Source organism: Capra hircus, chromosome 20, assembly GCF_001704415.2.
Source record: "Capra hircus breed San Clemente chromosome 20, ASM170441v1, whole genome shotgun sequence".
In the NCBI taxonomy this organism is placed as follows: Eukaryota; Metazoa; Chordata; class Mammalia; order Artiodactyla; family Bovidae; genus Capra; species Capra hircus.
The window spans coordinates 42,135,242-42,149,994 of NC_030827.1; the positions used below are offsets into that span (position 1 = coordinate 42,135,242).

The following is a 14,753-nucleotide window of genomic DNA, read 5'->3' on the forward strand; positions in this document are numbered from 1 at the left end:
CCCTGCGCTTGGGAACAGCTCATATGATCATCTAGCTTGCTCCCTTCCCCACCACATTAAACCTTAGAGGCAGCATGCTCCAGATGGTGTAGCTACAAGAGTGAGGCATACATTTGCTAGATAGAGGTGCTGGAGTTTGTCTATTGTGGCGGCTAGAGTAAATTACTATAAATATCATTATGGGAAGTAGTTTGCTAAGATGATGGGTTAGGGCTTAGTCCCGCTGAATGTTTGTAGCAATCTGCTTCCTCAGCTGGTTCCTTGAGGAAGCACATTGCCCTTCCTGCCTATGTTACTGTTAGGTCAGGAGATTCTCCTAAATACTGCAGACTATGCTTGCCTTCAGCTGCCCCAGAGGTGGGGCGGGGTGGGAGTGGCTTGGCTTTAGTCTTCCATGCATACTACTGTACAACGTGCATATCCTTCAACAAGTGCATTTCTGATAGCATCATTCCTTTCCGTGGTTTCCTGTTTCCCACGAAATCACCTTTAAGTCAAATGTCAATAAACAAAAGCATAAAGAAACAACAAAAGCCAGCTGCTGTGACCCTTGTGATCCTCTGTGTTCTGGTGACATGTGATGTGACCCTTGTGATCCTCTGTGTTCTGGTGACATGTGAATTTTCCAAACCTAGTTTCCCTCAGGTGGAGAAGGAAATGGCAACCCACTCCAGGACGGAGGAGCCTGGTGGGCTGCTGTCCACAGGGTCACACAGAGTCAGACACGACTGCAGCAGCTTCACATGCATGCATGCATTGGAGAAGGAAATGGCAACCCACTCCAGTATTCTTGCCTGGAGAATCCCAGGGACAGAGGAGCCTGGTGGGTTGCCGTCTATGGGGTCGCACAGAGTCGGACACAACTGAAGCGACTTAGCAGCAGCAGCAGCAGTTTCCTTTAGGAAACCTCAGCTGAGATCAATGGCATTGCTTAAACATCCCTCTCTTTTCTCTCTTTTTCCTGCTATTTTTTCTGATTTCTTGTCTCCCATGATTCAATCCCACTAACTCCTAAACCTCCCCCTGACTTCTCCACCTGGGCAGAAAGAGTTTCTCCATCCTATGAAGATTTTCATATATACCTCTCTGAAGATGTCTTCATGTCGTCTTCTCGTAGGTACCCTGATGATGAATACATGGCAGCCTTTCCTCCTAGACCATGAGCTTCTGGAGAGACGGGAAAAACATATTTGACTTATTGTTGAATATTCCATAGCACACAGTGGCATGCCTACTGTATACTGAGCAAATGAATGAATACATGGAAATTTCCTTTGCAAAGCTATGGATTCAATTCTCCCCATTAAAAAATTATGAAACTGCCTCTGTAGAAATAGCAGGCAGCTTAAAAAAGAACAAGCATATAAAATATTATACTTCTGAATATGCTAAAAACATTTTATTTACTCATGGTATCAGAATGCTGGAAGGATTTTATTCTTAGTCCCCTCTGGTGTGACTCTTGCTGTTTCTTTTTAAATCAGAAATCTGTAGACAATTGTTTTTATGTGAGTGAAATAAAGGATGGAGATATGGAATGGGCAAAAATACAGAACTGTCTTTTTAATCTAAAGCAATTTCCATGAAGATGAATGAATTTCTTTGTAATATAGTAATTTTATAAGTAATAGTAGAATTCTTGATGTCCCAGGAGTAAGAAGTCTGCAGGACTGTGCCAATGATACATGTTGCTGATTGGGAGAAACTATTGTTTACAAGCTAATTATCATAGAGTAAGTCTTTTCGAATGAGTCAGCTCTTGGCATGAGGTGGCCAAAGTACTGGAGTTTCAGCTTTAGCATCATTCCTTCCAAAGAATCCCAGCCCTGGGACTGAACTGAACTGAAGTTGGCCTTAGTTAGCTCTCAGAGGTTAAAACAGCAGATTTGGAAGGATAAAGTGTGTATCAGTATGTACATTTAAAAGATCTCTGATTACAAACAATAGTTTGAGAGAATTGAAAAAAAAAACAAGTTAGAAAAAAAAACCAGTTTATTAAGTAATATCATATAAATAACTTGTTACAAAAATTGATTTGCAAAAGGCATATTTACTCTTTGTGAGAAATCACTTTTTAAATTGCATTCTTTTTAAATTTATACTTCCAAGAAAACAAAGGAAAATAAAAGAAGCCATTTCAAGGAGCGTGTATTTGCCATTTGACTACAACGAATGGTCCCGCCACACTGAGCTAAAAAGGTAATAGTCTCAACCCCATTCTTCTAACACAAAAAAGTTTCTCATGTAATCTGTGAAGTTATGAAAAATCTCCCAAGCTGGAAATGTGGATGAAAGCTGAGCAGTGATTGTTTCCACCAGGTGTTCTCGTTGTCAGAGACACGCGCGACACGGAGAAAAACCATATGAACTGAGGACTCCAGGCGGTAAATCTTCGAGGGTGGCATCAGCTTCAATTTATACTTGGGAGTATTTTTAATTAAAAACAATCAATACCAAAAAGCTTTTATTTGGGGAATTTAAAATCACACATCACAGTAGGAGACTGCCAAATTGCCTTAGCTTGGTACTACTGAAGACGCCCATAGCATTTATTATAAATCCTATTCTTACGCAGTTTACTTTCAAAGCAAGGAAAATAATCACAAAATAGTACAGTGGTTTGAAAGCGCTCCTATGTTTCTCCCAAACAGATCATTTTTATGTTTGCTACACAGCATTCCTCCTGAATGCCTAGTGATTCTATACATATGATTCCTTAATAAACACTAAACTAATAGATCATAGAAAACTAAAAGCTTATAGTAGGTGCCTCTAGACATATTTACATAAATAGTGTAGTCTTGCAAGAAAGACCAAGATCTCATTATAGTGGAATGTTTTTTCCACAATGCTAGGTCCATGCCTCATTTGTCAAATTAACCCCATTTGAGAAGAAATTTGAGTTTGTGGTCCATCAGTTTTTAAAAAAATGGAATTAAGCAACTTGTAAAAGCTCTTTCGAAATTAATCTAATAACCCAGTGGCTCTTCGGCTAAGTGCCTGGTCCTGTCTGAAATACAGTGGGTAATAGGCTTTGTTTCCATTTGACCTCCTTTCGGCACTTTCATCTGCTGGCTCTGTTGGGCAAACGTTTCCCCCAAATTAAAAACTGAAAATGCATCATAAATAAGGTATTACCAAATGGGGAGGAGATTAAAGATTGTCTCAGCAATGCTTAAATTAAATTGACGATGCAGAGACCATAAACTCCTGGCTTTAAAAATGAACTATTCCTTTATTAACTTTTAACAAGTGTGTGAGTCCAAGGCATTTCTCTCTGTGTTAAATATGGTCAGGGTCTAATATTTTTTAGTAGAGAATTATCCCTTTAGAAAATTGTTCCATAAAGATGCCAAAGAGATATTAAAAATTCTGCAACCGTAAGAATCATTGAACTTTTAGGGAGACCATACTGTAACTTTGTATCCTCTACAAAAGAAAGCTACTTGTCAGACCTTAGGAAATAGTTTATTTTCTGGAAGACCCACACACAAACTCTTAATCTTTCCACTCTTATAATCTTATAAAGGAGTCTTGGTTGTAGCGTTAACGTAAACATAGTAGACAGCTTAGAGTTTTAATCTCCTGTCATAATTAAAAAGGATTTCATCTATATAAAAACAAAAAAAGAATAAAATTACACTAAAATGATTCTTTTCAGAGGATACCTTTCCAAATAGTGGAGATCATGACTTTCTAGTGTTTTTCCAAAGTAATTACACTGCTTCAACACCAGTGACTATGACAAAATAATTTGTTGGTTAGTTCAGTTCCTGAGGAAAATGAGTTTAGTTGTACCTGCTTTAAATATTTAGTTTGGGCTCAGGAATTAGCTTTCTCTTTCCTTTCAACTGCATACTTTTAAAAAATGGTCCTCAAGTGTATAAAATTGAGGAATGCCCAATTTGTAGTTTATACATGATTATCGCCAATGAAATAATCATTTCAAGGCAAAGCATTTGATATAAGGTATTGCTCAGCAAATCAAACATCTCAAATCTATGTATTACTTAAATATCTAAATTTAAAAATTACCTAAAATGAAAGTAATGAAAGCATTCTAAGTTAATATGGATCTGTAAAATTTGGCTGCTTCTAAGGGAGAGATTCAACTTATAAAAGTACAACTTTTTGGGAGCTGAAAATGAATGTCAAACCAAAATTTTTATATTGAGAATTGAATCAGCAGATTTTATTCCGTCTGAAAATGGAGTCAATTTGTATCCAAATTTGTATCCAAACCTTTATGCATCTAAACTGTAAAGCTAAGAAAATTCTTACAAAAACATACATTTTCTGGGTCCAGATCCCCTCTCTCACGGCTCTGCGGAACCATTTTCAATTCTCCTTCTCATTTTTTGATTTAGTTTTTTATTTGGGAATGAATATTTTCCAGGTCTTTCAGAACATGCCATGAAGTGGAGGGGCTTTAAATTTATGCACAATAGATTACTGTTTTTAAAATTTCAGCTTATTCTAGGGAATATCTTGGTGATTTGAAGAAACTTTCCCTTTTTAATCAGAGGGTGGAAAATAATGTGAGAAGGGCCTCAAAGTCCTTGAAACAACCCACAAAAGTAATCTCCCTATAGTTAATGAACTTTAGGTTCTTTGTGATTGAAGCAAATATTAAAACTTTGCCTCTCTCCAATCTCCTTCCCTCTTTCTCATGGCAAACAGCTAATACCAGAACAGAGACAATGTAAAAATTGAACTGAAAACTCATGCTTTCTCCAGTAATCATTCATGTCTGACCTGGGTCCTCGACCTGATAGCTTGGTGGAAGGAAGTGCAACCAGCACAGAATGATGAGACTATGGTTCTTATTGTTTCCATGATGTCAGACAGCATTCATTTTAGGAAAATATCATTCAACCTTGACATTTATAGGACCCTAATGCAAAATATTCAGCTTCAGTCTCAATTTACTCTCTTTCTAGAGATTCACCTCATCATCAGGTTTTGTGGTAAGAGATTTACTAATTATTTAAATATTTAGTCATATTAACCTGTTCTTGGTATAACTGTATAAGATACCTTCCAATCACACCTCAGAAATCCCACTACAGAACTTCTTACTTTCACTTATATGAGGAGAATGTAAATTTTACCCCTAAACTTTGAAGTTGCTGGCATCAACCCACAGACATTCCAATTAATGCCAAAAGTTCAAAAGGAAGACTTCTGATGATATTTTTCTTTTTACAGGACTATCTCTCTTGATATAATTTATTACATAACATAAACATGAGGATAGAGAGCTCTTTTTACAGTAAGTTGTGTGATTAAGGTGCTGTTCTATTGCTATAAGTAACTAGTTTTTATTAATTAACTTTACTAAGCTATCTTTTTTCAGCACTTACCTGTGACTATGATATATACTGATTCTTTACAGTGAAGCCCTCCTGTAGTCCTTTATTTGCATTCTTCTGTGTGTGTGTGTCTGTGTGTGTATGAAGAACTAGGAAAGAGAACCTTGTAAGCAAGAAATGGTCCAAGCATAAAATACTTGTTAGTATACAGGGAAGTCCATCCATTCAGGAAACACAAGGAATAATATGGTTGTAACAATTTTTCATTCTAATTGGGTAACCCCAAATACTATATTTCTCTTATTTTAAAGATGCTGTCTTTACTTCCTGAGTAATACATCTATTTAAAACTTAACAAAACAACAGTGTGTTTCCAAACAGAAAATATGTGTTGATATGACATTATCCCCAAATGGAAATGACACTAAGATTACCTGCAGAAAATTAACATTAATTGAAAATAAATCCCTAAGACTACTAATTGAAGTCAGCATATTCTTAAGTACATATTATATACATACAGAACCTGTTTTTGTTTTTTTTTTAAGTTTTCAAAATGATGTTTTCATTACAGTACTTTGGAAATTTCTGATGACTGCACAATGTAAGATTCTAATGACAAAAATCATTAGAACAGCGTATGAAATAAATGATTTGAACCTGCCAAAAGGATTAGTTCAGTTCAGTTGGGTCCTCTGGATAATAACTATGATGCTAATTGCATAATTAGAGAAATAATGGATTCGATGGATTGTACATTACTTTTCTGTTTGTAGTTTGAGACCATTATTTATCATTAGTTCAAAGACAACGATGGCAGTGTTGCCATGGAAACAAAGCTAAAAACAATGAAAAAATCTTAATGCTTTTGAAAGTTAACTATCATTTTAATTACAATCTTAAACACCCTTGTTGTAGGGAATCCAACTTTTCCCTTTGAGAGCGTCTTCCAAACATATAATATGTAGGTTTTCACCATGATTTCAGTATTCATCTATATCACATTATATAAATATACGGATATTTTTGAATGTGACAGACAGGGTGTCAAGTTCAAGTGTGACTGGCTCTTACCTCCCCATTTAACTCTGAGAGAGGAATCTGAGTTTTATTTAATCTAATTTTACTAATGCAACTTAATTGTGTAAGAAGTATCTGAAGCATATGAGTTCTTGTACTTCGCACTGCTACTTTCAAGTACATTAGAATAATACTGACAACTACAGACAAGGAGTTAAACTTTGTCTCAGAAAAGTTCCTTCAAGAACTTTTTAAATGATTGGACTTATTTGTAATTAGCCTACTGATGGCTGAAATAATTCCAAGTGATCCATGATACATTTGGTAAACCAAACTTTAAAATACGCTAAATATTTCCTTTGTTAACATCTATTAGCTATTTTTCCTTTCCCTTTATATGATGCGACAGCAAACTTTTGCATGTCTTACGAACCAGTGGCAAGGAAATGAGGTCGTATTAAGATTTTTTCTTTTTTGGTTGTTCTTTTTGAACATTACCATTTAATTGGCATCATTTCCTAAAGAGGAAGGAGACCCTCAAAACACTGGTGGATCTGACGTTTTGAATAGTCATTGGTGCCGGAAAAAGATCATGAAGGACAAACAGGATGGGCAAATATCATTTTAAATTCTTTGTGACAGAAATACACACCCATATATAGTTCATCATCTCCTTGTGAGCTGATACACAGGAACAGTGGTTCCTCCCTCATTTCTTCAACTAAAACTGTATTTTTATCATTAAAGCACAATCCCTCATCCCATTAGCATGTGAAATGTACAGAGCAGTCAGCTGACCTTGAGTCAATGCAATGTAGTAAGAGACCAGGCCAGTGAAACTGAGCTGTGTTTCAGACTTGCCCTAAGAGTACAGGGGAAAAGATGACCGCCCATCCTCTCCTGCAGCCCAGCGCCTGTTGGGCAGACATGGTTAACAGGATGCACTAAAAAATAAACATTTGCCTCTCAGAAGCTCATAAAAGTGTACTAGAAAAAAGTCTCTAACGTTGGATCCACACGGACTGCAGCCATTTACTTTTGGAACGGATAGAACAGAGGACCCTTCACGAAGCAGTGGATAAATAGAAAGAAATAGCCACTTCACATCTTTTAGTGTCGTATTGAAAAATGAAAAAAAAAAAAAGGCAACATATCATATTAGGAGTCCTTGTCACTGTCCACCCCTCCATACATATCCGCGAGCTTTTTGAACCGAGGCCCCCAGTCACTAAGGTAGTCGTAGTCTTGGTCTCCATCCGTGGTCACCGACTCGAGCGAGCTGAGCGAATCGGCCACCGAGCCGGCGCCCTCGTAGGCGTAGGTGGCCAGGGAGTCGTAGGGCGGGGCGGTGGGGTCCGTGTCATTCTCCTTTAACCTTTGGTTAATGAAATCTCGGACGTCGGTGTTATCACGGGCTGCTGGAGTCCGACGGGGTAGGAAAAGGGCTTCGGGCACAATGTCCCTGCGCGATTTGCTGTCCTCTATGGCTTCGGGATTTCTCAGGGTGCCGATATCAAAGGCCTGGGTGTCCTCCTCTCCGCCTCCTTCGTCGTTGTAACTGACAATGTTGTCTCTGATGTCCTCTTTAGAAATGATCAAAGGTTCTTTTTTCCGCTGCCGCCTGAGAGCTGCGAACAACACCACTGTCACTGGAAGCAGAAACAAAACAGCAAGGGAAGGGAAAGTTAATTTGCCGCCCAATTAACATCAGGAAGAAACACAAAGTGAAGTTTTCAAAGTTCTCCACAAAACTACTCTTGTTTAAGGTTGTACTTGCCTCAGCACCTGATCAAATCAGGGCTCTCCCCCACCCCCGCAATGGAGTAACTATATATTTGAAAGAAAGTTTTTAAGAATTTAACTAGAAGATAAAACACCTTCATGTTTTGTCAGTAGTTCCTTTTTGCTTTGAAATGGCAGACTAGTTTCAAGATAAGGGGGAAAAATAATAAAAAAGCTCAACCACAGTGAGATTACTGCAAAAAGAGTGAAAATTATGCTGAACACCTAAAATGCTCTGAAACTGCTTATAAGCACAAGGCTGGCACCTTCGGGGATGTGTTGAAGGGTTTGCATAACTCCACTTCTAAAATAACTTTTGCGCACTGATGCCTTCTTTTTTTTACTGCCCCCCCCAAGAAAAGTGTAAAGTTAGTTTAAAGCCCAAAGTAGAGATGTGAATGTTTGCATACCTTTCTTACATATAAGTACAGATAACACCTGGAGAGACCCAGATACAATTCAGAAAGCCATTTTGGACTTCAAGATCAGCCAGTTTGAAGGCAACAGGTAATAGTACACGTGCCAGATTATTTGTGCTTAGGCTAAACAAAACAAACATATTTCTGTGGGAACTTAAAACAGAGAATCTTTCAGAGTTTCATATTCTGTAAGTCTGTTGACCGGAATGTTTGTTGTTTTGATTTTTCCTAATTCAAATTAGAGGCAAAGCAAGAACTGTATTTAAATAGCTCCTGATGTTTCTTCACAGCTGGCTACCTGTAAAGAGACACATCTACAAATGAGCATATGGATGAGAAAGTGAAAACATAGTGACAGCTTAGAGAGAAAACAGTCATCTGGGGCAGAAAATGCATTGTTAACCTGGGTTTGTCCAGGGGAGATTAGTACCAGTAATATCTCTTTACTCTTTCATCCGTAACATGGTCCAGTTTTTATGAGCCATGAAAACTGAATTATCACAATAACAATTATAGAATAATGGCCTTTGGTAGAGGTGCATATCTACCTATATAAGAATGGATATATGCACACCCAGGTGTCTATATATTTAACATTTCAGATGTTAATGGTGTTAATAATTGGTTACCTGTTGAGACGGTTCTATGTGCCAAGCACAGAATCTAGTTGAATTATCATAATAGGCTTGACAAAGTAGGTACCACCATTATAACTCCATTTTACATAAGGAAATTGTGGTTTAGAGATGTGATGTGTGCAAATAATTGAAATCCAGGTCAGGCAGACTAAAAAGCTTGTACACTTAATTACCATGCTTTGAAGCATGTTTGGATTATAGACTATTTCACAAGGATATGCAGTTCTGCTGTTTTCAAGCATGTGGTTGTATAAATGTAAACATTCTCTTTTGCTGCCGGAGAGTATCTTGGTGCCTCATGTATCCCTTTCATATTTTTTGTTTATTCAACAAGTATTTATTTATTGCCAACTCTGTGCCAGGTAGAGTTCTAGGCAGTATTAATGAAAAAAATAGATCAAGAGTCTTGTCTGAATAAGATAGGCAGAGATGGTGGTGGTGGTGGTGGATGGATGGATGGAAAGAGAAAAAAACAATGTGTATAATAAATAAGGAAATTAGTAGAAGATGATAAGTGCAATACAAAAAAGAAAAAGTAAGGCAGAGTAAGGAGGATGGGAAGGACTTCTGTATATGTTTGAGGGGCTGCATATATTTTTGTGTGTGTATGGGGCTTGAGTGCATCATTAAGGAACTAACATTTGAACAGATAGATGAAGAGTTATCCAGGGTGCTATCTGGAGGAGAGGACAGAGCTAGGAGCAAGGCCATGGAGTGGGGTGTGTTTGGAGTGTGTGAGGTGTGGGGTCGGTGGGGAGAAAGGAGTAGGAAGGGCCATGTCAAGTGGGGCTGTGGATGCTCCATATGCCTTCGCTTTGCCCTGGGGGTCCAAGTGGTTGGAAAATTGCAGGGTTTTGGGTGGAAAGATGCTCTTAATCTACCTTTTTGTAAAAATGTTTATTTGGTTGTGCCAGGCCTTAGTTGCAGCATGTGGGATCTTCAGTCTTCATTGTGGCATGTGGTGTCTTTAGTGGCGGTGTCTTTACTTGTGGCTTGCAAACTCTTAGTTGCAGCATGTGGGGTCTAGTTCCCTGACCAGGGATTGAACCTGGGTCCCCTGTATTGGGAGCGTGGAGTCTTAGCCACTGGACCACCAAAGAAGTCCCTTGTGTCAAAGGAGATCTGTAAAAGTCGCTCAGTCGTGTCCAACTCTTTGCGACCCCATGGACGATACAGTCCATGGAATTCTCCAGGCCAGAATACTGGAGTGGGTAGCTTTTTCCTTCTCCAGAGGATCTTCCCAACCCAGGGACTGAACCCAGGTCTCCTGCATTGCAGCTGGATTCTTTACCAGCTGAGCTACAAGGGAAGCCCAAGAATACTGGAGTGAGTAGCCTATCCCTTCTCCAGCGATCTTCCCAATGCAGGAATTGAATCAGGATTTCCTGCATTGCAGGTGGATTCTTTACCAACTGAGCTAAGGGGAAGTCCCTTAATCTACCTTTTATGCTAGTTTCCAGTGTGACACAGATTTGCAAAACAGAGGGCTGTAAGTAAGGCCAGTCTTTAGAACAGAGAATAGAATCAAGCTAACTGTCTTTCAGAGAAATACATTCTGACAGACAGAGGTTCATTCCACCATTTAAGGCAAGATAGCAGGCATTTATCACTTCCTAATTCTTCCCTAGCTTAAGTTGCCTGTATCTTGTCTTTTAGTCTTATGCACACCTGAAAGTGCAGTTATCTAGAAGACAGAGGGCATGTTCAGTAATTCAAAGGCATTTGTGCACTGCCTAATTCCCCTACTGCTACAATTGCCTGTCTTTTCTTACTGTCCCGATGCACATCTAACAAATTCTTGAGAGCATAATCATCTAAAAGGAAGGTCTTTTTTTCAAAGCTAACTTTTATAAAGTGAAGGTATGACTTCTAAGCACATGGAATAAAAACACTCTGAGAAAGTAATATGCTGTCTCCCCAGTAACTGACCCTTTCCTTTTCTCTACCCTCTTGAGGCCAGAGGACCGCAGTGAAATTTTGGGGCTGGAGTACTTGGACCAATTTGTGTTCAAATCCCGTCATAAAACTAGAAGGTAGCAAGATATCTGAGATGAGCAGATCTAGATTCAATTAAGCAATCTGACCTTTCTAAGTCAGGTTCCTTCTCTGTAAAAGAGAGGCAATAACATGGTGCCCAATGCGAAACTTATGCCAACTCGAAAGCACCAAAGAGGCACAAGATGTAGTTGTTTTTACTGTTGCTTTATTGACAAAAACAACAGATGCCACATGACCCACTTTCTTGACAGCAGATTTCCTCCTATGTCAACGCTGCTTTCTTCCTCTTACAGGCGCCGAGATTTGTTCAATCATCTCATTTTTAGTTCAAGCTCTCTTTCAGTGTGAACGTTGCACTGCATTCTATAAGCTTGTAAAGAAAGTAGGGTACAATGTGGAAGCACCAGGGCCTAGGGGGCAAAAACCTGGGTTTGGAACTTGGTTCTATCACCTGTTAGCTGTGTGACTTAGCTTCACATTCTGGAACCTCAGCTTTCATATGTAAGATGCAGATAAATATAGACCAGATGGTTCTGAGGATTAAGTGAGAAAAAACATTTGTAAAGCCTCCTGTTCAGTGTCTAGCCCATGATGTGAGTCTAATAAAGGTTAGATCCCATTTTCTCCATTTTAATTAGGTACAGATTTACAAAGAGACTAGACAAGATGTGGGAAACACGGAGGCAAATTAGGAGTAATGAGGAGACGGCAAATTCATAGGAGGAAAGAGATGAAAAAAGAGGTCATAGGGAGCTGGTTAGAAGGAAAATAAGAGGGTGGAGAAAGTGGGTAGATGACAAGAGAAGGGTAGTATGACCTCTGTGAGACGAAGACCAGCTCTTTCTCCATAGACCAGGGATCCATGGAATTCTATTTGATGCAGCCTCCAGACTTAGCCCTTCTAAAAATACCCTCTTTTACCAGGGGGGATGGTGGGCGGAAGGGATAGTTAGGGAGTTTGAGATCGACATGTACACACTGGTACATTTAAAATGGATAACCAGCAAGGGCCTGTATAACACAGGGAACTGTGCTCAAGTTATGTGGCAGCCTGAACGGGAGGGGATTTTGAGGGAGAATGGGTATGTGTATAGCTGAGTCCCTTTGCTATTCCCTTAAACCGTTACAACATTGTTAATCAGTTATACCCCAATACAAAATAAAAAGTAAAAATAAATTTTAAAAACCTCTTTTTTTTTAAACCAAAAAAAGAATATTCGTATCTTTCTCTCGGAAAACAACATTTACAGACTCACACCACTGGAACACTGTTTTGTCTTTGCAAACTGTCAGTTTTTATTTATCCTCATATCTTAAAATACTTCCTCCAACTCTTAGTTGACAAAGAGAATCACAGTTCTGTAGCCAGGTTTCAAGGCTCTGTGATAATTAGCGGAGTCAACCTGGGATATGAAACTCTTGAGCAGGGATCCCTAGGCTTTCTCCTCTTGGAAAAATGGAAGTCTTCCTTCCCTCTTCTCAAGGTCACTACATTGCCATAAAAAAAAAAAAAAAAGACTCCCTGGTCTGCCTCTATGAAATCCAGGTTAACTCTGACTTACTTTCCCCCAATGGTGTAGACAAGCTTTACAAATTTTAACTTATTTTTTGAAGGGGTGCATTAGCTAATATTTGATCTCTTATTTCATAACAATCAAGGGACTTTTGAGCATTCTGAGCTCAACTTGTGTGCTTAATTAGTTGGTTGGGGATAAAAATTTTTCCTTCAAATCACTGTTAGACGTTTGATTACATTCATTTCTTTTAGATTCCAGATTTATTTCCTTAGTCACAAAAGTTATTTATTGAGAGTCTGAGAAATAATAGACATTATGTATGTGGTAATCAGAGACCAATGCTAAGAAGGTAGTTATTCAAGTGGGTGGATCCAAGCAAGTTTGCTGAGTTCAAGAAAATTCACCACTATTTATTTTCCTGTATGAGAGAAAAAAAGTCATTGCATTTCTCCTTCCAGTTTCTCATTGATCTTTAAACTTTACCTTGATGGAAATGGCCTTCATCATATATACTCCACACCCAACAACTTTTGTTCTTTGAAAACTGAATGTTCGCCAGGTTAAATATTAAACAACAAATGAAAAGGAAAGGGTGTATTTATATTGCCCTCAAATCCCCCTGCAACTCATTCCCAGCCTGATAGACAAGAGATTCTTTTGATGGAATGACTCCCTCAGTGGGGAAAGACATGGGCAAGTTTCACAACTGTTCATTCTCCAAAGCCATTTTTCAAGCAAAAACTAGTTCACGGGTGAACACACATAAGATTCCCAGCACATTACTCACCTAGATCAGGCTGTATGCCTTAATGGGGGAGGCGGATAAATCTAGAGAGCCACAGTAACAGTGTGTGCCCCTCAGCATGGGGAGATAGGATGCAGGGAGAAGCAGTTTACCTAGTAGGGTCACGATGCACAGAAGGATGGCAATCAGAGCCCCCGTGCTCAGTCCCGTGGGGTGGACGAGGGCCTCCGCATGGCAGGACTGCATGTTCCCTTGGTGGTCACATGCACAGACCCGGACAGTCACTGTCCCAGTGCTGCTTTGGACTGGGTAGTCGTTGTCTGATATGACCACAGGCAGGAGATAGGTGCTCATCTCGTGTCTGTTATAGCCATTTTTCCGAGTAAAGATTCCCGCTGTGTTGTCTGGAACCGGAAAGCAAAGTGGTGAGTGGAAATCATGTTATGTACGGGATCAGTTCTGATGAGACTAGATAGATAGATACAGACATAAATATATAGGCAGACAGGCAGCTTGGGCTCATTTACCTTTGTTGTCTTGAATGGTAAAGTTTGAGCCACTGGCTGCTTCGGGGGCCAAAGAGAACGAGAATTGGTGCCCGCTGTAAGGGTCATCCTTGTCAATGGCACGTAGGGTCTGAATCAACTAAAATCAAAACCATAAAGCTGTCATCAAGTTTTACTAACTCAGAAGAGTTTCTTACAGCTTTGCAGTAAATTGCTTAACTCAATGATATCTAATTTTAATTTTACAGTGATGGCCTCTAGAAAACTTACAATGAATCCACCCTAGACAGAGAACTGATTGGCTGGAAATAGAGCAAGGGACAGCCCTACAACAGTATTTATTGCAGCGAATCTAAATTCATCTGTTGAAACCGGTAGTACCCTCTTCCTTGTGATAACCAGAATTGTCCCCAGATATTACCAAATGTCCCTCGCGGGGGTGGGAGGGGGGAGAGGTGTGGGGCAAAATCACCTGGGTTGAGGAACATAGTCCTAGAGTGATAATAAGCTTAAAATATCTCAGCGATTTATGACAACATTGCAACTTAAGTAAAAGGAGGCACTCTTTGGAGAGCTTGCTTAGAAATGCAAGCTTGGCATATACATAAGCAATTGACTTGCTAAAGAGCTAGTTTGAATATAAATCCCACAACTTCAGAGTCCCATTTTAACATGTATTTTAACAGTACACTTCTATTTTGACAAACTAACATAATTTTTATATCACTGGCAGAAAAGACTGATTTCAGGTGGGGACAAATGTGTAAAACAGTAAAACATTCATGAATTTGTATTACTTGTACAGATGGGCAATGC

The 14,753-nt window shown here is 39.0% G+C and overlaps 1 protein-coding gene across 1 annotated transcript in view; it reads right to left on the reverse strand.

The window, feature by feature from the left end:
* The window catches only part of CDH6 (cadherin 6), a 150,729-nt gene continuing 137,950 nt past the window's right edge, over positions 1,975–14,753 (reverse strand). Inside the window, exons 10-12 of the mRNA XM_018065738.1 lie at positions 13,959–14,076; positions 13,584–13,835; positions 1,975–7,981 (exon numbers count right to left, since the gene is read on the reverse strand). Of these exons, the coding sequence (XP_017921227.1) occupies positions 7,491–7,981; positions 13,584–13,835; positions 13,959–14,076 (861 nt within the window). The 3' untranslated portion in view covers positions 1,975–7,490. The remainder of the gene's footprint in view (positions 7,982–13,583; positions 13,836–13,958; positions 14,077–14,753) is intronic.